We start from the raw sequence: 24,684 nt of genomic DNA on the forward strand, positions 1-24,684 counted from the left end.
GGTGTATGAATATGCAACAGGAAATTGTTTTTAAGGGTTAATCCTTTGTTAACGGGGGTCCTTTTTCGGGCTCGTGCTGCCCAGAAAAAGGTACCCGGACATCCGTAACTCTTTGTATCTATTGTCTCATATTTTCCTAATTCGATTTGTTCAAATTGTTATTACTCTAATTGTACTACTATTTTTTTTTTTTATATAACCATTTTATTGCTTTTAAAATTTTGAAAAACAAGTGATTGGCGTTTTTCACAGGGGGGCACTGGGGAGTTGGGTTTTCCTCTAGGAACGGGGCAGCATCGCTTGCGGTCCCTCCTAGATAAGACTGTGGGGACCAGAACTTCTGAAAACCCACGGCAACTTCTGCCAGCCACCTGTAGGCCTTGCAGCCAGCTTTCCCAGGTGGAGCAGCCGCGGAAGGAAGGCTGTTCCCCGTGGCCGGAGTGCGGCATCCCCATCCCCATCCCCGCTGGCGGGCGGGCGGGCGGCGCTCCAGCCGCGGGGCGGGCGGAGGCGGGCGGAGGAGGCGGGGGCGCATCCCGGGGGCTGCGGGCGAGCGGAGGCGAGCGAGAGGCGAGCGGGGCCGGCCATGGTGCCCCGGCTGCTGCTGCTGCTGCTGCTGGCGGTGGCGGCGGGCGGGCGCTGCCCGCTGCGCTGCGCCTGCACGCACGGAGCGCTGCGCTGCCCGCCGCCCGCGCACGGAGCGCTGCCCGCGCCCGCCCGCGCGTAAGTACCGCGGGATGCTCCCACCCACGGGGACCGCCACGGGGTTTGGGGGGGACGGGACGGGGGGACCGCCGTGCCTTTGGGCCCTTGGAGCATCCCTGGCCGCGCGGAGGTGCGGGATGCGCGTCTGAAGTTTTGGAACTTTCAAAGTTTGAAACGGACGCAGAGTTTTCCCCTTTGGCAGGAGGCGAGCATCCTTGAGGGACTTTTTCTCGTCCGGCAGCCTCAGTGACAGAGGAGCGGGGTGCAGGTGTCAGGGCTTTTTCTGTGGTCTCTCGTTGCGGCCGGAGGCATAAACTGCTTTTCCTGTTCCAAAACCAACGCCTTGTAATGGCATGCTTACATTTAAAGAAACCCGATTAAAGTCTTGAGTAGTCAATTTAAGCGTTCTGTCAGTTCTAGGGTTTGGTTTTATTCTTTCACAACTCTGTTGGACTTCTTGCAACCTCTTCTCCCAAAGTTTGTGTGATTAATTTTCCCTCTATCCTGAAGCATCAAAATCCTTTTCACTGGGCTCATTGAAAATCCTTGAGGTTCAGCTCACTGACAAGTTATTCACTATTTTCTTTTCCCCCTCTCTTAGTAAAAAAAGCTGCTGTGAGTTTTGACAGCTGTTTAGATCTCTGCAGGGTGGTCCATCATAACTTTCTGCTTAATGCTTTGCTGGGAATTAGGATTAAATTAAAACAAGGCATCATGGGCATTCCCTTTCTCCACTCTCACACTATAGTCCAAGCTCATGGTTTAGGAGACCAGACCAAATAATTGATATATGTAGTTATTAAAGTGTTGTGTTGTTTATGGGCTCAGTTACAGCTCTGATCTAAACAATCATGGCATCAAAATATGGGATTAGAGGAGCAGCCAATAGGATGGTTGCCATTTCCAGGATCACTTGGTTATCTCTGCATGAATTGAGCTGGGGTTTTCATATTATGACCCTTTTGGAAACAAAGTCTGTGTTTTCCATTCTCATCTGACTTGTTTGTAAATTTAACTCGCTCTTGAAATTCCCTAGGGATGTTACTAACCCTGAGCTCCTCTTCCCTTTCTCCCTAGCTCAAGAATGGATAGGAGCAAGAAAACCTAATTTGTACTCATCTATGTGAACCATTCCTCCAAAGTCAGAGATTGTAGAAAAACCTGTGTCCTGGATTTGTTCGCTCCCTATTTCCCTGTGTTACCTTAGTGTCAGAGAAAGCAGAGCCCATGGGAGCAGGAGACTCTCCCATCATGTTTCTTCCTCAGTATTCACAGCACATACAGAGTGGATTAAACATGTCTATTAGGATGATGCACATCACAGCCCAGAGAGGTTATCAAGAGCCCTAAACATACCTGATTTTATTCTTTCTCTGTTTTGGTTTTATCTTTTATTTCTCCTTTTTCCATCTGTCACCCCAAGAAGAAATCACATCTCTCAGTGATCACGTTAGGACAGATAATGGGTTTATGGCCGCTGCCATTTCTGCCTCACTGAGAGCAACAGGGCTAGGTAATGGACAAAAAGAAGAAATAAAAATTTCATTTCTACCTTTAACATAACATTTAATCCTAATGATTGTACACAAAGTCCTGCTATTAGGCTGGCTGTAGAAACGAACTTTACAGTCAGAAAAGAGTTCAACCAAGATTTAGCTCAATACTCCTACAAAAAAAATATTTACACTTAAATGTTAAAAAAATCCCTGTCTTTCACAGACATGTACAGCTCCTTCTGCTTCCAGCCTGATTTATATTGAACTGGAACCCGTACTATTAAAATTTCCACTTCTTTGTATTTTTTTATTTAAAAACTTGCATTCACCATACAATTACAAAGCTGTACATATGAATGCAGTCACTAACTCCACAGGTGTACATATATTCTCACTCTTTTGTTTAGTAGTTATTCAACCTCTTTTACTTTTCTTTCATCTCTTCCTCTGGTTTTCATACCAGTTTCTTCTTACCCATTTAGCTGTTGTCTTCCCCTCTCTCTTATTCATACAGTTTTTGGAGCTTTGTTAGTGCTGACTGCTTCTCTTTCCATACTCTCAGTCCTCCTAGCTCTCTTCTTGCCCTGCACAGCTCTGTGCATGAGAGAGAAAGCAAGAGAATGTTATTTTTTTCCTTTCATAACCCCTCATTCCCATGTACCAGGGGAATTGCAGTGTGGGGCTGCAAGTGCATTAATAATTTGGGGGGGAAATGCTGCTTTAGGTTGTTCCAGCACAGTTCCTTCTGCCCACATCCTTCCATCAGTGCCAGACCTCAGAATAGTCCTTAATTGTATGGTCAAGAAAATAAGCTCCACTATGTAACTCCAGATAGATCTGAGTAAAATCTGATGCTGTAATGATCTGTGCTTCCAAATGTATTTTTGATACTTTGCTATGTCCACAGTCTATTTCCCATAGGGAAATTTCAGCCATTTTTCTTTACCCAAGTTATCCTTGCCATGTGACATTATTGCTAAAAAACTTTTTCAAAATTATTTGGCTTCTGACAGGTTGCAGAGTTATGGGGTTTATACAGTCCTGAATTGACCATATTTTTTCTCAAATTCCTGCTGTTAGTTTGGACATTACACAAACACTATAGAACCTCCATTATTCAGACACCTTTGAATGCCCTTTGGCTACAGCAGCTACATGTCCTCAGAAGGAAAATAATCTTTAATACACTATATTTTGAAACAAAACATTATTTTTCTTCTTTTGAAATCTCATATGTACTTTGGGGTTTTAAGCAAAGTCTAGCTGCAAAGGCACCCAACTCCAACTGTGCAGCAATGGGTATTGGATAACTTCAGATCTTTTTGCCCCTTCAAAAACTTCATTTCTTGGTGACGTTCACTTTGCTGTATCTGAACGTGTGCCCCTGCTTGCAGAGCTTCTGGGTTGGGTTAGTGACATGTGATTAGGCACCAAATTATAAAATATCAAATAGAAAACTCTGTGGCAAAAGCCTGAAGAAGTAGATAGTTCTGTCATGTCTTTATTGGGGACATATTTGGCTCTTTGGGATTGTCAAAAGATTTCAGTTTCAGGAAAGTGTCTTCCATAGGAGATTATATGACTCATCATCACCTAGTGAAAAATGCTACTTTGGGTGCTTGTGTGATATCACAGTTCACATTTCAGGTAGACAATGCCCAATATGCAGGACTTCAAAAATCAATGCCAACCCTTTACACTGCCCCCCAGAAAATTATAAAAATCCTAGGAAAATAGTGTTTTTTCAGCCATAGTTTCAATCAATATTCCCAATCCTCCCAAGCTTAGGGATGTTACAGAATTAAATGCTTGCCAACAGCAGTCTACCTTATATGTTCACCTTTTGGGCATTAAAAATACAAGTAATCCTATAAAATAGACATATTAAAATAAAACAACCAACTGAGCTACAACAACTCATTCACACCTCTTGCTATTGGGCCTGTGCTTTTTATGTTATTATTGTTATTATTAATCAGTTCAACTAAACACTTTTTGCAAAAGGTCACTTCTGTAACACAGCAATTTCCTCCAGTGGTGGGAGTGGGCTTGGGCTTTGACTCCTCCTCAGCAGGACTGAAGTGATCCTGAGCTCTTGGGGCATCCAGAGCTCTCAAAAGCTTTTCTTGGACCTCAAGTCCATGTGGTGGCAGTTCCTGTCTTTCCAAATGCTCCTGGATAGCCTTACATACATTTAGCTTGGCCATTTCAAACCTTACTGCATAGAATTATGTACCTTGAAAACCAATCTTGATAAGATAGAAATGCCAAGGGCTGCTGAATGCCAGGAAGTCTGGCTCCACTTCTTCCTGTCTTTTTCCAAAGATGAGAAGTCCTGCAATTTTGTGGAGCTGCAGAATTGTCAGCTATGAATGACAGCAATGAGTACAAGCACACAAGTCATGATACATTAGATATGAAAGAAACTTTACAGATTTTCTTAAAAGAGCAAATATTTATCCTTTAACAAAAGTCTTCAAAACAGTGCAGGCAACTTGTATTAAAGATGGGTGCCTCCCTCCTTTCATGAGCTACAGAAGTCAGGCCAGCAGTGTAGGCAAGTTAGATGTATTGAAGCTTTGTAGCTTTGAAAAACATTTTTGCCAAAAGCTGAATGGCCATATCTGAGTTTCACAATCTGAGTGCTGTCAGAAAGAAATCTGAACGGGCCATCCCACCAAGAAGACAGAGCAGATGAGACATCTACAAAGAGAGAGCAACAGCCTCACATTCACAAGTCCTGGTCCTCAGGGGGGACTTCAACCACAGCAGGACATAAGCAATCAAGAGGTTCCTGGAATCCTTTGATGATAACTTCTGTCTCCATGTTATAGAGGAGCCAAGGAGGAGAGGTGCAGTGTGGGCCTTGTTCCCACCAACAAGGAGGGGCTGGTGGGGAATGTGAAGCCCAAGGGCAGCCTTGGCTCTCAGGACCATAAATGATTTTGAGGATCTTAGGACAGTGAGGAGAGCACTCAGCAAGCTCAGCACCCCTGACTGCAGCAGCCTTTGGTCTTTTCAGGCACCTGCTTGGCAGAGTCCCAGGGGATAGAGCCCTGGAGGGAAAAGGGGCCCAAGAAAGCTCCAGATCAGCTCCAAGCTCAGAAGTGATACATCCCAAGAAGGAGGAAGTCAGGCAAGTCACCAGGGAAGAAGGTGGAAGCAGATACAGGTAGCCTGGGAGGAGCACAGAAAAATTAAGCAGATGGGATCAGGTTAGGAAAGCTGACACCCTGATGGAATTAAGAAAAGAGGAAACATAACCCCCATTTTTACAGAAGGAACTAAGGAATACCCAAAGAAACACATGCCACTCAGTCTCACCTTCATGCCTGGCAAGATCCTGGAGCAGATCCTCCTGGAAGCCATGCAAAGGCATATGGAAGATAAGGAGGTGATTTGTGACAGCCAATGTGGCTTCATTAAGGGCAAATCTTATGCCTGACAAATTGGATGGCCTTCTAGGACAGGGTTACAGCAGTGGTGGATGATAAAAAGCCACTGACATCATCTACCTGGACTTGTGCAAAGCATTTGACACTGGCCTGCATGACATCCTTGTGTTGAAATTGGAGAGAGATGGGTTTGATGGGTGGGACACTTGGTGGATAAGTGGTTGCACTCAGAGCTGGTCAATGGCTCAATGCCTGAGTGGAGAGCAGGACAAGTGACACTCCTCAGGGGTCACACTGAGAGCAGCTCTGATTTACACCTTTGTTGGCAGCGTGGTGGGTGGGACAGAGCTCATTCTCAGCAGGTTTGGGGATGTCCCTGAGCTGTGTGGTGGGATCAGCACGCTGGAGGGGAGGAGGGACCTTGAGAGGTGGGAGAGGCTCGAGGCCTTGAGGCTGCAAACCTCAGGGGGCTCAGCAAGGCCAAGGGCAAGGCCCTGCCTGTGGGCCAGGGCAATCCCAAACACAAATACAGACAATGGATTGAGAGCGGCTCTGGGAGGGATTTGGGGGTGCTGGTGGGGGAGAGGTTGGACATGAGCCATCAATGTGTGCTGGCAGCCCAGAAAATCAGTGGTATTTTGGGCTGCATCCAAAGGAGCAGGGCAAGGGAGGGGATTCTCCCCTTTACTCTACTCTTGTGGGAACCCACCTGGAGAGCTGCACCCAGCTCAAGGGCTTCCAGCACAAGAAGGATGTGGACCTGCTGGAACAAATCCAGAGGAGGCCACAAAAATGCTCAGTGGGCTGGAGCACCTCTCCTAAAGAGACAGGCTGAGAGAGCTGGGGTTGTTCAGTGAATATTCACAGAATCATAGAATGGTTTGGAAAGCACCTTGAGGATCATCACCTGTTACTCCAATGATGATCCTTGAGGATCATCACCTGCCACTTATTCTACATCCATTACAACCAGCACCCTGCTCACCCAGCAGCATGTCACAGGGAGGCAGTAGGCTCATGGCCTGATGTAATTGAAAGTCAAAATTTGGTTTTATTTTTTGCACCTTCAGTCACATTTCCATTTCCTTTGTTCCTGAGTTGATGGTGCACTTATAGGGTTATAGAGCAGGAATTTCTCAGCTTCTTCTTTTTGCTTCTTTCTGAAGTTCTTTTCCTTTTGGCTCAGAGTATTAAAACCTACAGCAGATTACTTCTACCTGTCTCTACCCTTCAGGGAAAAAATACATTCTTCAAGCTGCATGACTTAGCTTCATTCCTGATTTAGCCAAACCTCACACAGAGCAAAACATGCCAGCATCAATCTGGACGCAGGTATGACCCAATCACAATGGAATGACAAACATATATATCTTTGTTAGGTAGGGAAGCATTGTTATTCCCAGTTTACTGACAGCGAGACAAGGTCCAAAGGAACTAAATTATTTGCCCCAAATCATACAGACTTTTTGGAACATAGCTAGGAAGTGACTTCCAGGCTCCTTGGTACATGCATATTTGTAACCCCTAGACACAGTATGTATACAGCCTGCCTTTCTAATGTGTAGGTATGACATGTTTTTAAATATATATTTAAAAATTATATAAAATATAAAAAATATATAAAATATATAAAAATATATATTTAAAATTATAATTTAAAATATATAAAATTTATATTTTATGTAAAATATATAGAAATATATAATTATATATATTATATATTAAATATATTTTTATATATAAAACTTGATGAACATTTAACATAAATATTGCCAACAATAAACATATTTCTTTATATAAAAGATTATAATAATAATGGAAAAAAAAAAAGCAGTCTATGTGAATAGCATGAAAACATTTCAGTCAAAAAGCCTTGAGGGGGTGAGTTTAAGGATGGGAAACAAATGTCTCTGATATTTGTCATTCTAAAGCAAAATGGAGCAATTATCTGTTTTCACAGAGATAACATTTTGAAATATGTTAAATATTTTCCTATGGTTGTTATCAGGGAGAATGTGGTCATGGATAGATAAATTGGCTGGTAAAAGTACTGTGGTTCAGATGTGGAGAATGGTAAAATGTGCTTCTGCCTCCCACATCATTGTTAATTTCTCAATCAGAGAAACTGAAAAATTAAATTTAAAATGCACACTTGTTTTGAATCAACTAACCACACTGATGCAATTTATTTAAAAAAAAGAATTCCTTTATACCAGCCTGATTTGAAGTTCTTCTACACTTTGTGCACAGCCACATTCATGATACCACACTGCAACATTACAGGGATATTGCTGGGAGGAGAACATGGTGCAGCCAACACAAAGATACTGTTTTAATAGAGAAAGCTTTATATGAAAGTCACTTGTTCTGAGGATCTAACTTTAAATAGCCTGTAGCTTCCTTTAACTGTGAATTTATAGCCTACTTTCATCAGGCTATAAATTTACTAAATAGGTTATGATTATTATTGATCTGATGATTACTCTCAAATTTATGCTGTTGAGGAACTGACACCATATCTTTTGAATTCCATTTAACTGAGATCAATGCCAAATGGATCAGGCACCAGAGGTACAGAGAACTGTGAGAAAAATAAGGTGGCATTATGCTTTATTGGTTTTCTCCCTACCATAATGGTACAATTATAAACAAAGAAACCCCATGCCTTACAACCCTTTCCTCCCTCTCTTCTGTTTTTTTTCAGATCATTTACTCATCTCCCTGTAAAAGTAATCCCATCACATGCATTTGAAGGACTTCAAGATGCCTTCATCATGTAAGTTGTCAATATTTTCCATAGGCTTTTCCTTAATTTTCTTTTTTAAATCATCCTTTTTATAATAATGTAAAAATGCTAATACACTCTATTGATGAAATAAAACCACAGGGGAAGGATAAACATAGCATTCCTTTTCATGTAAACAGTACACAAAAGATCCTTTGAAAATGTGTGATTTTTAACAGCTGTTTAGAGATCAAATAATGAAATGTGAATCATGTCAGAGAGAATTGGATACAGCTTAGTAACTGATGAGAGAAGCATTTGATTAGCAGAGGAGATAGATTTCTATCATCAAACATTACCTCTGCAATGACAGCCATGGCACATTATGCATTTGTAGAAGACCCAAATAAGGCATTTCTTCAGCATTTTGCAGTGAGAGAGAAGCTTGGCAGAGGATCAGTAGGATTGAGCCCTTTCTTTGATCTTTCAGTTTCCAAGTGCTGTAATTTTGCTCACCGGGTCTGCGCTGCTTCTTGACCCTCAGCATTGTACCCATTTTCCATCAAGGATTCAGACCATAAGGCTCTTCTCACCCCTCCTGCCCTCATTTCTGCTGTTATTCCAGCTGAAATGGCATGCTTGAGTCTCCATTATTTTCTATTTTTTATTTTGTCTGCACTGAGTGGCCTCTAAAGGACAAAGTTGATGACTCAGCAGTGCAGTGAGGAGCGGGAAATGACCTCCCCCAGAACTTAAGCAGCAGCACAGAAGATGCTGCTTTCTTTTCAAGGTGCACTTTTTGTACTTCTCTGCTGCACATATCCAACAGCAATACAGTATTAAAGCAGAATCCAGTGGTGCTGTATTCTTGCATCCACTTACATCTGAATGTTTAATGAGAACTTGATTATTTTCACACTGGAGACCAACTTAAATCTACAAAATTTCTCCTACCTGCATGACTTGAGGCTACACTTTCTCAAACTGTACACATGTCATAGTCTCCATCAAGAATGTTTTGTTCTTGGACAACATCCCTTCCATAACAGGAATTTAATTGATCTTTTTGCGTGTTTTTAATGAATATCTCCAAATTTACTGTGTGGAAATCAATGTATTTTTCTGAAGTTAGTTTGTAGAACACTTCATCAATTTATTGAGATTTAGTGCTGCTTTGAAAAATACATATTTTATAATTATAAATCTATGAATAAGCTATTTGGCAACACATCACTCTCTGAAAGATGCTAAATTATTCTCATGCCTCAAGTCATTCCAACATATGCCAATAGAAAAACTGTGGCTCACAGGGAGGATCCCATGAAAAAACCATGTTTCAGACCTCAAAAAAGTTCTGTGAGCAGGCACTAATCCCACCTAGCCTGTGAATCAGGCCACTTATTTTACATCCATCTTTTATTTATAATTAACTGATGCAATACCAAAAATAACATTCTCACTGAATTTATGATGATGAAAAAGATCTTTGATAATTCTTTAAAACACACATACACAATAACTGTGTGATTTCTAGTGTGCATCCCCCTTTGCCACCACAAATGAAATACAGAATTTATTCTGGTCTAAGTGATTTTGTATCACCAATAGAGTTGTCTTCTCATAATTGCAGTTGAATTAAGCTGACACTCAGGACTGTGACAATGCTGACTCTGATGATGTAAACACAGTCCAGTTGTTTGGAAAATTTTTTTTTCTTGATAGTGTGTAATCTTAGGCTTGCTTTGTGTGCCCTTCTAGCCAATTCTGTTGAGAAATTTTGAAGATCTTTCCCTTATATATGCATCAATGTACACAATTTACTTTCAGGACTCAGTTTTGCATAGCCTCTTAGATCTTAAACTATCACAAAATTACTGTACATCCCAAAGATGCTAAACAATCTTTTCAGGCTTGTTAGCTCTGCAGGTCATCAATTCATAACTTCTGGAAGCTTCTAGGCTGACATTCTTTATTGGAAAACTCATTTGCCATCCTTCATTTATGCTCACCTGGAAAAGGAGCAACTTATCAACTTGTTCATCAGTTCTCTGCTTGGAAGCTTTCAGAATCTTCCCTTTGGGCTGTCATTGTAAAATTTTAATTAATAATAAATAATTGGAAAAATTAAAAAGCAAAATTTTCAATGAAACTTTGTTTCTGCTTTGCTCCTTTTATAATTAATAAAACATTAGAGCATTTAGCAAGCATCTAATAAATTTGTTTTGTTTTTCTATGTCAGTATTGATTAATCTTGAGTACACATGTGGAACAGGAGCATCTGTACATCACAATCCCAGAGTGCCACCAAACACTGTCATGTTTGTCTGTGTCAGGATGAAAAGAGATACTTCTTTTCAGTTTGCACACATGTAATGAAAATGGCATTTAAATCCAAACTTTGCTCGTGAAGTGTGCTGAATCCATATCTGTGTGTTTCTACATCTGTGGATGAGAGGACCATAGTTCTGACTTGATAATAACACGAAGCACTGGGAATGTTATCCGTGTCCTCACCCCACAAATAAATTCTCTAAGCAGAACCAACAATGGGAGGGAGGAAAAGGCTTACAAGGTTTGGGCTCACTCTGCTTACATTTGCTCTGGCCCTCAGTCTCTAACTCACCTGTAATTTACTGAGGAAATGGAAATTGGCTCTTACAGTGGCACTCATTCCTAAGGGTTGGCTTTCCCTTTTGCCAAGACAGAAAAGGCTGGTCCTCTCCCAAACCCCACTGGCAGGGCCTGCCAGGATGTCTGAGGTGAGGCACAGACAAGACTGACAGGAGGGGTTGAACAAATGCGCATAAAGGAAGGAAATACAAAGTGGAAAGCCAATTTCTGGGGTCTTTTCTGGTAATGTGTTGCTTTATGTCTGCTGTTTTTCACTGCAGTGAAATCTCTCAGAGCGATTCCCTGGAGAGAATAGAAGCGAGTGCCTTTGACAGCCTCCCCTCCTTGTCTGAAATGTGAGCACCAGTTTAAAAAAGGCATCCACGCTGTGGTTTCGGATCACCAAGGAGCACACAGGCTGCAGAGAAGTATTCCTGGACCAGATCTGTCTCTGTGACTTTGATTGGCTTTGATTGAGATGTGTGATGAGAAAATTTCTCTCCAAAGTCCTGTGTAAAAACAGTGAGCACTCTGTAAGGCCTGGCCTTGGAGATCTAGAGACATCCCTGCACAGAGTCCCACTGCTTTCTGTGAGCTCAGTGGCAGGAGGGGAGCTCTGCCACTGTCAGGTTTTCTGAGTGGGGAAATAATTTGAGATGACAACAGAGGAGAAAAATCTTTCTTTTTGAAGATGCCATTTTCAAAGCCCTACATTATTAAAATGCAGCTGCTTAGTATGCATAGCTCTTCTGTGCAGCACTAAAATATTACTCAAACAGAACATGCACTGATTTTAAACTTGACCTCATAGCACAGGCATCTGAGAGAGAGAGAGAGTTAAAAGCAACAGGCAACGAGTAGGAGAATGCTCTGAAATATTTAGTGGAATTGGAAACTCTAAATCTGATTCAATATCTCATTACTGCCTTTTTCGCACAGCACGACCAGTGACTGGCTGAAAATTGTGCAACTGAGGACAAATTCATCTCCTTTTTCATTTATATGTGAACATCACTGAAGCCAGTCACTCACACAAGCAAGGGATACAGATTACTCAACCTCTGACTGAGTCCAGCTTCCACTAGAATCAGTGGTGTGCTTAGGGAAGGAATCAAAGGTTTCACCCCATGCATTCACCTACAGCTTATGCATAGCTTGTCTTATGCCTGTCTTCCAAAACCCAAAAGCTAAGCAAGGCCATTGAAGAGCTATAGGAAGCTGGCAAACAAACCTCCTTGAATCTTGAGAGCTGAGCAGGACTCACATTGCAAGGGCTTGATGTCCCAAGCTGCACTCAAATCCACATTCAATGGATGATCAGGGTAGTGAGTTCAATGGCATCCTTGAATTTCAACTTTTTTTACCATTTCATATGCTAAAACCTTTGTATTTTGTAATGGGCTGGGAGGGAGGTGGCCTTCAGTTATTGGCCTTTAGGGCAAACAAAGCTTTTCCAGATAGTTCAGCTGCTAGAAATGCTCCATGATTAAGAGATCTGTCTGGTTTTTAGGTGACCACTAGCAAATAGGATTTCTCACACATTTCTCTCCCAGTTTCTGCTGATCCACTTCTACCAACCACTGCTCTAAGGAAGTCCATGGAGCTCCTAAGAGGTTAAACTATCTGAGGAACTGCCTTTCCTGGCTAAGAAGAGCATCAGCAATGTAATGGAAATGAGGAATGATTTGAAGGGGTCTGATTGTGGAGCAAGGACCAGGCACACTCACACCCTCAGGTCCAAGCTTAAAATGCCAACTCCCACCAGTGACCAGGATATGCAGGCCAGATCAGCTCAGAAAACCATGAGAATTCAGGCAGTGATATCTTGTGTTGGCTGCCTAAAAATTGCAGGCTGTTTTTATTACCAACAGTACCACAAAATGCACCTAGTAGCACATTTGCAGGCTGTTTTCTGAGAAAGTAAATTGCAAGCAAAACTCAGGGTCCTCCCAAATTTATATTGATTATAATACTGACTTTTTTTTTTCCCTTGCTGCAGATTAATCCTGAACACAAAAAATCTGTTGCACATTGAGGACGGAGCGTTCAGAAATCTTCCAAGGCTAAAATACTTGTAAGAAAGAGTTCTATTCCTTTTCTGTTTGCTCTATTTATTCTTTTCTCCAAAGGAGTAGACAAATCAAATTAAGGAGTGTAAGGAGAAAGGTTTTTCATGCATTACAGCATCCTAGAGGTTCGTACATTTTTTACAACAGCTTTAACCCGGAGTTAGCCAATAGTGAGGTCTTTCTGTGTTCAAGGGCAGGGCAGTGGTGGACAAAACAGAAGTCTTCAAAGTAGTTCTGATAAGTGCTTATTTCTAGAATAAAGCTTGCATTTTAACAGAGTACTAAACAGAAGATGTAACTAAAATCTCTCCCTCATGCTTAATGTAGTGAGAACATATGCTGCTCCTCTAGGACACTGCTTGAGAATTCTGAAAACTTGATTTTTACAGGTCTTACAAATACCTTTGGAGCCTACTTTAAAAATTAGATTTGTCAGTCAGTTTTTAAATCACTGTTAAACTTACACCTACCAAGTCAGTTTCTTGTTGCATCCACTCTGGTAATATTTCCTTCTATAAATAGGAATTATGTTTTTCTCTAGGAGCATTTGTAACACTGGAATAAGACAATTTCCAGACCTGACACAGATCTTCTCAATGGAAGCTCATTTTATTTTGTAAGTAGAGACCCATGCTAACCCAGCTGTGTTTTCCATCCTGCTCCTGAGACACTGACAAGAACTCCTTTTTTCTTTCCTTCCAAAGGGAGCTCTGTGATAACTTGCGTATGACAATTATACCACAAAATGCTTTCCAAGGGATGAACAATGAATCACTGACTCTGTGAGTACAATAATCCTAGCTCTAGCTCCTTCTGTGAGGATAACACTTCTGCTTGAGGAAAGTGGGTTGACTTCATGAAAATCTTGACATTCAGCCCCATAAAAAATAAATATGTATTGTGTGCTGAATTTTAAATGCCTAAGAAACATAGGGATGTTCTTCAAGATGAAGAGCAGAGTTTTATTTAGGAAAGGAAATAGGACCAGAGATCTAAATCTTCATCTTCCATGTAATGTTGTTTTTAAAAATACCATCACCAAGATATAAACTACAAAAACTGCACTGGAGGCCAAAGTCTCTGTTCTTACCTCAGGGATGTGGTTTCTTGAAACAGTGCTTTCAGGGACCAAGCAGTCTGGGAGAGCTCAGCTTCAGCTGCACAGGATTCCTCTGAAAAGGAGGGATGGAGACACAGAACAAATTGGTACAAACTATGGCTACTGCTTCTTAACCCTGATTTCTTTTGCCTCAGTTTATTTTCCTATGAGATCCCTGTAAGTCTCCACACCCAAGACTTGCCTTTTAGCCAGCAGTGGGTTCATTGTTCCAGCCCCCTTTGAGGTGGGTGGGTTTGATGCTGTGAGATGCCCCACCTGAGGAATGCAGAAAGCCAAGGTGTAATGTCCTCTGCCAGCACAGCAAGAACTCTGTATGGATTTCACAGCTCACTTGGCTTCAGGAAAACTTCCACAAAGTAGTGCTGGGAGACGAGAAATCACAAGCTAAGCCTCTTGGCAGGATTTAGGCCAAAATTTGGGTTTCCCAAGGAAGGACCCTGTGATCCACAGAGAGCAGGTGTAGTAGCCACAGGCCTGGATTTAGGGGCCAGGCTCCAGCTCACATCCAACAGGAGCCCTGCCCAAAACTCCAGGGGTATTTGCACCTGCAAAGGAGCTGCAAGAACTGCAGCTGATGGGCTCTTCATCAGGCTGATGTGCCAGCATGACAGTAATTTTAACCCAGATTTTCTGTATTGACTAATACCTTCTGGAAAGGAGAGAGGAGCTGGGCATAAATGTGACTGAATGCTACTCCTACACGATGCTAAAGAGGAGCAATTGCTTGGATTAGTGCATCATTTCATCTTATGAGCCTCTTTCCTCCCAGCAAGTTCTCAAAATAACTCCAGAAAAATTATTATTCTGCTAATGGTGCAAGAAAATGAACATAAAAGAGATGGAGAAAGGTGCTTAAAGTCTTTACTGTAACCCTAAAGTGTGTTAAATGGGAGGGAGTCTGAGTCAGGAAACAGCCAACAGTCATTTTTCTCCCATCCTTTTGTGATTGGGATCTCACCACAAGAAGAAAAGAATTATCTTATCAGCATCTTCCTAATTGTAGAGCTCTGTGTTAACTCCACCCCATGTTGTTAGCTGTAATTAGGGGGAGTAATTCCTCCTGCTACAGCATGGTCTGGTGGAACACAAGTAATCTATGGAGGTGTAAAGTCACCCTGCAGTCATACTTTGCACTGCAAATAGCTAATTTAGCCTTTCCAGCTGTTAATGTTTCTTGTGAATTGGGAAATTGATCCCACATATTGTCATGGTCTTTAGGGCTATTACTAATTTCAGCGTTGTGCTGAGGTAGATACCATCTATCAAGTGGTATCTACCAGGTGCTCCCCACACTTGAGCACTTGGTTTCACAGGGCCAGTTTGTGCTGTCCCAAAAGCAAGTAGAAAAGCCACAAAAATATTGTTTAATTCATAAACAGTTCCAAGTTTTCTAATAGGGCTTAACATTAAAGCAAAAGTAATAAATACAAGTGACTGTATTGAATTTCTATTGGATACATGAACTTAATATCACAAATTGCTATTAATAGGCCTATAGGTTACATCTCCTGCTGAAGGAAAAGAGCTGGACCTCTTTTCCTCTTTGTGGTGTAGCAGAGCTGAGGCTTTAGGTGTCTGGCACCAGGGTGGGGAGTCAGGAAGCAGGGTGGCATCCAGTGTCCCTGTGCAGGGGACAGCAAGGCTCCCACAGCACAAATCAAGCCTGGCAGCAGCACCTTGGAGAAGCTGATAACTCCTGGCCTGCTGGATGATGCACAGCTCACCCCTGCCTCTCTGCAAAGCTGTCCCTTGGCAGATTTGTCCCTCCATAGAGGATCTGCAATCCAGCAGCTCCCTCCAGGCTTTACAGTTGCTTTCCACCTGACACCTCTCTAAGCCTTGCAGTCTTCCACCTGCACCTGCTGACTCCACAAAATCCAGGTCTCCTGCCTCCAGGTTGTTGTCTGTGTGCCAGGAGCTTACCTGGACTAATGCTTTGTTTCTGGATCTCAGCCCCAGGTAGGCACAGCTGAGCCCCTCAGCAGGTGGAAAAGCTGTACCTCAGCAGAAGTTCTCTTCAGCAGCTAAGCAGGAAGGAGCTTAGAGAATTTAATCTGCACCTTTCTTAATTTAAGAGCTATATTACCTTCATTCTTTAAAAGCAGGGACTCTAATCATTAAAATGAATGCAGCACCGAGGTTTGAAACTTGTAATACAAAATGTAACCTCACCTTTTCCAAATCTTTTTTCCTTATGTTTGTTTAATCTCCAGCAAGCTGTATAAAAATGGATTTGAAGATATCCACAGCCATGCCTTCAATGGGACAAAGCTGAATCAACTGTGAGTATGCTATCCCTCCTCAGTAATTTACACAGTAAATAAGAATTTAAATAGTCAGAGGTTCTTCCTTCCTGTGTCTTCTGTTTCCCAATACCCATGAGAAAACTGCAACTTTCAGTGTCACTGTGACTCAGTTGTTAATCCTGCAGCTCTCACTGCTTTTCCTGAAACAACTTCCCTTAAAATAGTACAGCTTTTGTGAGAAAAGCTCATAATTCTTAAGAAAATTTCATAAATTAGTGTAGAACTTGAAACAGTAGTCCAGAGCTAATCTACAGTTTACAGCCAGGAAACATCAATAGTTTTTAATCCCTCTCACACACTGGAGGACTAGTGTGATGGTTTGGGCAAAATGTGTATTTGCTGCTGAAGTGAAAGAACCCGCCTGTTTGCTCCTGGTTTAAGTCAGAAGAATTTGGAATTTATCACATTTAAGTGTAGATGATAATGATCTGACGGCATCAGAGGAAGTAAAGGCCACATGGGAAATACAAGCACTCCCCAGCCAGGCAGTGCAACAACCACTGCTGTGGTGGGAGAAAGAATGGAAAACAGGTGTGAAGAAGAAACCAAAAAAGTGATTTTTAAAACACAGATGTAAAGAGAGTTCATTTTTTGTTCCATAGGATCCTGAAGGACAACAAGAACCTCAGGCGGATCCACAACGATGCCCTGAGAGGGGCCACAGGGCCAGATGTCCTGTAAGTGTCCACAGCTCCATGACCTGAGTGTCCTGTGGGAACTGCACTGTGCCACCAGGGCTGTGTCACCACAGCAAACACAAGCTTCAGGTCTGGAGGGAGATTTGATCTCTTAACCTCTGTGTACAAAGTGGAAACATGGCAAGGAGATGCCATGAAATTAGAGAGTGAAAGGAGTTTGCATAACACATATCAGTTCCAGTGGTGGCATTGATCTCCACCTCTTAGACATTTTGCTTTATTTGTGTCAGATCCTCCTGATCCTGTATCTTATATTCTGACATTGTAAACTAACCATCCTTTAGTAGGATGGACATGTTTTGGCAATATATAGGTTTAGAACTTGTTTATAAAAGAGAACCAGTTGATTGCACGCTGTAAGTTCATGCTGAATAAAACTCGTTATTATAATCCTCATATTAATCAAGGACTTACTGGAGGGCTGCCCTGGCAATAAAACACAGTGTGCTTCTGTAAATAGCATTTTGTGCTGCACATGCCTTTTTTGTGCCTTTTATTGGTGCTTTATGGAACATGGCATTACCGACATCACTTTCAGAATTGTGAGCCTTTTTTTCCTTTGTTTAATGTCCTAATGGACATTTTTCACAGCAACAGCCCCTCTGAAGTTACTGTAAGCCAAACTCCTTAAGTTTGTGTTGGCAAGAATGACAACATTTTTGAGGTTTTAATTAATAGCCATTTAATTAAAGCACCTAGAACAGCCTTTCAGAGCCAAGCAGAGAGAAAGGAGAGTGTCCTATCTGTCAGCTGGCTGGAGAGTCACTATTGCCCACCTTCCTTCTTCTCTCAGTGTCTCTGGCTTAAAGGGACATCTCTCACTCCATGCATGAATTTCCAATGGAAAGGTCAGGACACAGCCCCTGGAGTGGTGGGTTTCAGTTTCCCCAGGATCAAGGGAGCTCCTTGCCTGGCTGGAGCTGCCAAGCCACAGGGATGCTCTTACCCTGCTGCTCTGTAGTTCACAGACCATGTCTCTGAGCTGGGCATCAGTGCTGAAGCAGATCTGAACCTTTATGAAAAAACCAGTTGCTGTTGTCTACTGTCATGCTTTGGTGGTATTTTTGCAGGGATGAAAAGAAAAGTGAATGCTCTTTGTTTTGCAGGGATATTTCTTCAACAGCACTGGAGTCCCTGCCTAGTTATGGGCTTGAGGCCATTCAGGTCTTGAATGCAACCTCATCTTACTCATTAAAGAGGCTGCCACCACTGGATAAATTCAGCAGTCTTCTGGAAGCTGTCCTAACATATCCCAGCCACTGCTGTGCTTTTCGAAATCTAAGGACAGAAAGGTAAGTCCAAACAGCACATTATGGTACTACAGTGCTTCAGAAGTTCCAAAATGGCAATTCTGCTTTATTCAGCTCACATGGTTTGATCATCTTTATTCCTGTTACATTTTAAACCCTAAAACTGTGGTGCATTGCAAGGCCTTGCAGGAAACAGCAAATCTCGGCTAAGGCCAGGAAAATTATGTCCATTTATTTTAGAGCAGAAATGGATCCCATCCTGTGCCCCAGATCTGCCAGCAGAAACATTATTCTAAGCTTGTTTAAAGCTTACATTTTTCTTGGTATCTCAATTAAAAGCCTACTGGCCTACAGAAAACAAACTTTTATCAATAGCACATTGCCCTAACTAAAAATAAAATGAAACCCCTGTAGCCTTTAACTTAATTAATACAGGTGATATGATGACATAGTAGAAAGGGCAAGCTTTCAATTACCCACCAAAATTTAATGCCTGCCCCAGGCCTACAGAGAGAGATTACACAGTTTAGTTCCAACCATTTCAAGTAATAGACAGTATTGTTCTCCCCACAACTGGAAACTGTGGCACAGGGAGAGCTTTGCATCCACAAACTTGGGGCAGTTAACCCAAGACAACAGGAGCTCATTTTTCAGCATTTATGGTTGAAAGAAACCAAACTCCAGTTGGCTTCAGGCAGCCAAAGCAATTCCAGATGGGTTTAGTTTGAGCCATGGAGGTGCCTCATTTCTCATCCATCTCAAATGAAGGCCAGCAATGACTGAGCAGGCAGTTGTGGGAGGCCTGATCAGTGTCACCCCCCTGCCTTCACTTCAGGGACATCCTGGAAAGGCAGGAGTACATTCCAATTCTTTAGGGTAACATTAGGGGTTAATCTGTGCTTTCTCTGCCTACCTCATTTTACTAAGGAGTTCTTGATTCTGCACGAACAGAACAAAGATTCTACTGTTAAGCATTTCCATTGCTAATGAACTGATTCGGTCACAGATCACATCTCTGAGTGTATTAAATGCAGGAGCAACTCTGGCAGAGAAAAAGGGTATTTATTCTGATAAAGATAACTACATTTCTGATACTCTATTGTTTTTTGGGTGCTTGACTTTGACGCATGGGCATGGCCTATAAAAACAGATGTGCCTTAGCAAGTCACTTTCTTATATTTATATTAAGTGACTGTTTTCTTAATAAATTGCTGGGGAGGAAATCCCATGCAAATCAAGAAATTACTGCTCCCCTACCAGGGGCATCAGCAATGAGGTGAGACAAAGCCATTTCCATTCATACTGGTAGATACCTGGCTGCTACTTTCAAAGGCTCAAAACCAGAGATTTTGCCAAATGTATCACCTTTCAACTTGTACTATTCAAACTGCTTTACTTCAAGCACGCAAAGTCTACCTCCAGATCCCAGACAGCTTTTAAAATAGTCACCTGAGGAAGGTTCACCCCATGCACCAGGCATGGGCTTGGGGCTGAGCTGATGGAAAACAGCTCTACAGAGGATCCAGGGACCTGTCCCTGAGCCAGCAGCGTGTCCTTGTGGCCAAGAAGGCCAAAGGTATCCTGGGCTGCATTAGGAACTGCAGTGCCAGCAGGTCAGGGAGGAGATCCTGGCCCTCTGCTCAGTTGTGGGATCCTCAGGATGAGAGAGATGTGGAGCTCCTGGAGCAGGTCCAGTGGAGGGCTACTATGGAGGTCAAGGGTCTGGAGAACCTCTCCTGTGAGGAAAGGCTGGGGGAGCTGGGGCTGTTCAGCCCCAAGGAGAGAGGACTGAGAGGGAACCTCATCAATGAGGTCTGTCAGTATCTGAAGGGAGGGTGTCAAGGGGATGGCACAGGCTCTGTTCAGTGGTGCTGGGCAATGGGACAAAAAGCAACAGGCAGGAACTGATGCACAGGAAGCTCCATCTGAATAGGATGAAGAACTTCCTTCTGTGCAGGTGACCAAGCACTGGAACAGGTTAAAAGGAGAGGGTTAGAGTCCCCCTCACTGGGGATATTCCAGGACTGTCTGGAATGTGCTCTAGGATGACACAGGGAGGTTGGACCAGATGCCCCACCATGGTCCCTTCCAACCTGGCCCATTCTGGGGTTCTGTATCAGGCCAGTTTCCCAGCAGCTGTGAACAGGCACTTCTCCAAAAGCCAGCCTAACTGCTTCCATTCATCCTGGTGGAGAATCTGGCCCACTTCAATGCAATATTTCAAAACACACAATTTAATCCAAGTTCTAGGTATTTCACTATTAAAAAAAATACATCCTACACAATAACCAAGCTGAAAGACCATCCTTACACACCTTACACAACCTGACACTGCCTATTTTCACAGCATTTGAAGGCTTCTCCTTCCCACTTCCAGATGTCTGCAGGAACATTTGTGCTGCCTTGAGGCCAGCACTGGCTTACCTTACGTGTCTCTGAAGATCACTTGCAGAGAAGACAAGGCTTTGGCCAAAATCCAGCCTGAAACTTAACTTTCTTCTCATCCTTCTTGCAGACAGAATTTGTTGTTTTCCATTTTTGACAACTTCTCCAAGGAGTGTGAAAGCACCATGAGGAGACCAACTAACGAAATGCTGTAAGTACCTCTCTGCATAGAAATGATGGAAGTAGCAAATACAGACCTCCTCCCCTTTCTCCTGTTCACATGTTTTTTACTAAGCAGGTCTTTGCCTGCCAATTCAGTCACCTCTACAAGTTGCACAGTGGTAATCATTAAACCAAGATTTGGATTTTCAAAAGGAAAGGGGAATAAAAAACCCTCATGATTTCACAAGATTTCTCATTCCAGTTTGTCTTCTGAATTCTGAAAGGATTTCAAAATTATGATTAAATATTTACAGAAGTTAGTGGCCTACATGGAGAGTTTCCATCCCCTGAAATAAATGCTGTTATTGGTGTGATTCAAAGAAGAGGTGTTATTGTTAACTTTTTTTTTTTTTGCCTATAGAAAGGATAACTCAAACTCTGCATATCAATAGTTTTCCATGGTAGAATGGAGTCCCTGAGCTAGAAGTGTGATGACCCCATGCCAGTGGTTTACTCCGTCTAAACAAGTCTTTTCATATCATCACAGTTTTGCTTGACAGTGCTCAGTGTGACAATGAGAAAGGCTAATATCAGAACTGTTGTGCTGGCTGTGCTGGATGGCACAGGCTCTAACCCAGCTTTTAAGGGAGAAGTTAAAAGATTTGCTATTCTTCATCCCTCTGCAGCTACATGGGAGACCTTGGGACTTCTTAGCAGCCCTGACGAGGCGTCAAAGCATTCTAAAGTCTAGAAGAAACAAGCTTATGGTCACAAAATCCCAATGGCTAGATACAGCTGAGATGTGATTGATTCATTGGGATAATTACTTCCTTGGACAGTATCTTGTTTGCTGGTTGGTGAGGCCTCCTACACTTGCCATTTGGTTTTATCTGTCTGCTTGTTTTGGATTAGCATCTGTTGCACTCCTGCTGTGCATTAAATAGTCTGCCCAGCCTATTGGCTCCTGAAGATTTTTCCTTTGGCAAATCCCAATCCCAGCAATTCTCCCAGCAATGAGCAGGCATTATAATAAGCAAGTGAAAATAAGGTTATGGTTCATGGGCTTAATGGCTGCAGAACCACAGCAGAAATCATCTGAAAGTCCTGAATTCTTATTAGTAAAAAAACCAAAAAAACCCACAAAAATCCAGCTTCCACATAGCAGCACATTCACACAGCCTCTCAGAAAATCACAATCATTTTTATAAGTAAATAGAGTCAAAAGTATTCCCTGCTTTTCCAGTTTGAACCAGGCAAGTAAATGCAGTTTTCCATATACAGAGAGAAGTAAGGACAATGAGTTTGGGACATTATTTGCCCCACAGGAATAGCTGAAAAGCAGCTCAATTTCATTTGCCAGTTAAGACCCTGCTCCAGAAATATAATTTAATGGACATGCTTCAGTAGATGTGGACGCTTAAGCATGTAGTTAAATTTTCCTAAAGTTACCAGTTTTCTCAACAGTTGTCCTCAATAGAGATATTTTCCAGGTCTCAACACTGCATACTGAGTGTTTGCCCACCAAACACTCATATCAGGATGATTTGGAAGTTGGGAAATGGGCACCTGTTATGGCAGGGAAGTGCCAGAAAAGACAGTGTTTACTTTTAACACATTTCTTCTTTGGCAGGCTTATCACCACACTCTTGCTGACCTAGAGATTTTAGAAGTCCATCTTAAAAACCTACATTTTTAATTAGGCATTGGGTGCAGCCTAAATGTAACAAATTCCTAGCTATCAGTGTGATTTAGTTAACCATGCACTTCTACTCCTTGTCCTATAATACTGCAAACAGCAAATTCCTCAGCACCTCCCAAGCCATACACAGTCTCAGGAATTTGTTTGCTAAGTGCCTTTCCTAAGGGGAGCAAAGGTGCACAGTTAAAATCCATAGGTTGTGTTAGTATGGCTTCTACAACTGCCTGTGAAACCTCTGTGCATCAAACCTGTAACCCATCAGCCCAGGTATTGCTGTGGCTTGGACTGCAGCCAACCAGCAGCATGAGAACCATGGCTCCTCCACAAAGCAGTGAAAGTGAAGTACTTACAAATAAGCAAGTTGTATAAGAGAGCATTTCTGTGGATAGGACTGTGACCCCTGCTGCTCTCCAAGGCTGCTTCCCAAACACAAAGCATCCTTACAAGGCTTCGTTATTTGTAAACACCCTGTAGAAACACATGGAGGACGTCACTGTTTTAGAACAACTCTTATCTGTTGTCTTTTGCAAAAGAATGTGAGTGGCATGTAAATAATAACTCACTTTGTTTGGGGGGTGGTTTTTTCATGGTTACAGCGTTGACTCCAACAGCACATTGCTGTGGTCAGCAGAGAGGAAGATGCACTCCTTTGGAACAGATTATGAGACTTCTCCCTACAGCTACTCAACCATTTTCGACGACAGCGAAATGGCCGGCTTTGACTTTGAGTATGACTTCTGCCAGCCTAAAGTCCTCACGTGCACCCCGGAACCAGACGCCTTCAATCCCTGCGAAGACATCCTGGGCTACAGCTTCCTCAGGGTGCTGATCTGGTTCATCAACATCCTGGCCATCGCCGGCAATTTCACCGTGCTCCTCGTTCTGCTGACCAGCCACTACAAGCTCACCGTCCCGCGCTTCCTCATGTGCAACCTCTCCTTCGCCGACTTCTGCATGGGGCTGTACCTGCTGCTCATCGCCTCGGTGGACGCGCAGACCAGCGGGCAGTACTACAACCACGCCATCGACTGGCAGACGGGCGGCGGCTGCAGCACGGCCGGCTTCTTCACGGTGTTTGCCAGCGAGCTGTCGGTGTACACGCTGACGGTGATCACCCTGGAGCGCTGGCACACCATCACCTACGCCATGCAGCTGGACCGCAAGCTGCGCCTGCGCCACGCCGTGCCCATCATGCTTGGGGGCTGGCTCTTCTCCATCGGGATAGCCCTGCTGCCTCTCTTCGGGGTCAGCAGCTACATGAAGGTCAGCATCTGTTTGCCCATGGATATCGAAACGGGCCTGTCCCAAGCCTACATCCTGCTCATCTTGGTGCTCAATGTCGTCGCCTTCGTTGTCATTTGTGCTTGCTACATCAAGATTTACATCGCCGTGCAGAACCCAGAGCTGGTGGCCGCCAATAAAGACACCAAGGTCGCCAAGAGAATGGCAATACTGATCTTCACAGATTTCACCTGCATGGCCCCCATCTCCTTTTTTGCCATATCCGCTGCCTTCAAAGTTCCTCTCATCACAGTGACCAACTCCAAGATCCTGCTGGTTTTGTTTTACCCCGTCAACTCCTGCGCTAACCCCTTCCTCTACGCCATTTTCACCAAAGCCTTTCGGAGGGATTTCTTCCTGCTGATGAGCAAGCTTGGCTGCTGCAAGAGCCGAGCAGAGCTCTACAGGATGAACTATTTCTCTGCTTATAACTCCAACTGCAAGAACGGCGGCGCAGCCACGGCCCCCACCAAAGCCTCCCAAGCATTCCTGCTCTTGTCAGCCTTAGGGAAGCCCTATCCTGCACCACGGGACAAGACATCTCACAAGGAAAATTTACCCAGAGTGCCAAGTTACCCTTTGCAAGGCCAGTTGTGATTATCTTAGTGACTAGGGATTGTTTTACAGTGTCTTGAACATTTCATAATAAATAAAAATGCCAGTCAGTAATTCTTATGCAACATAACTGTTCTGACATTCAAAGTGGTGTTTTCCCTTCTGTTCCTTTGTGATGACAGGTGTGGAAGGTGGCTATTAGGCAAAACTTTTCTGTGTGGGGAACCA

The 24,684-nt window shown here is 43.0% G+C and overlaps 1 protein-coding gene across 1 annotated transcript; it reads left to right on the top strand.

Annotated features, from left to right (window-relative positions):
* Nucleotides 1–586: 586 nt before the first annotated feature.
* On the top strand, nt 587–24,684 carry LOC132071157 (lutropin-choriogonadotropic hormone receptor). Its single transcript, XM_059468518.1, has 11 exons — nt 587–723; nt 8,301–8,372; nt 11,213–11,287; nt 12,931–13,005; nt 13,542–13,616; nt 13,705–13,782; nt 16,334–16,402; nt 17,029–17,103; nt 18,231–18,416; nt 20,890–20,970; nt 23,301–24,684. Exons 1-11 carry the CDS (start codon nt 587–589, stop codon nt 24,496–24,498), a joined length of 2,121 nt encoding a protein of 706 aa, XP_059324501.1. The 3' UTR covers nt 24,499–24,684.

Source organism: Ammospiza nelsoni, chromosome 3 (assembly GCF_027579445.1).
Source record: "Ammospiza nelsoni isolate bAmmNel1 chromosome 3, bAmmNel1.pri, whole genome shotgun sequence".
Lineage (NCBI taxonomy): Eukaryota > Metazoa > Chordata > Aves > Passeriformes > Passerellidae > Ammospiza > Ammospiza nelsoni.

Excerpts from the sequence above, each read along its gene's own strand:
- LOC132071157 (XM_059468518.1), top strand. The coding sequence starts at position 587 with ATGGTGCCCCGGCTGCTGCTGCTGCTGCTGCTGGCGGTGGCGGCGGGC. Across the intron at positions 13,006-13,541 it reads CTTCCAAGGCTAAAATACTT|GAGCATTTGTAACACTGGAA; the intron begins GTAAGAAAGAGT and ends GTTTTTCTCTAG. Across the intron at positions 13,617-13,704 it reads ATGGAAGCTCATTTTATTTT|GGAGCTCTGTGATAACTTGC; the intron begins GTAAGTAGAGAC and ends TTCCTTCCAAAG.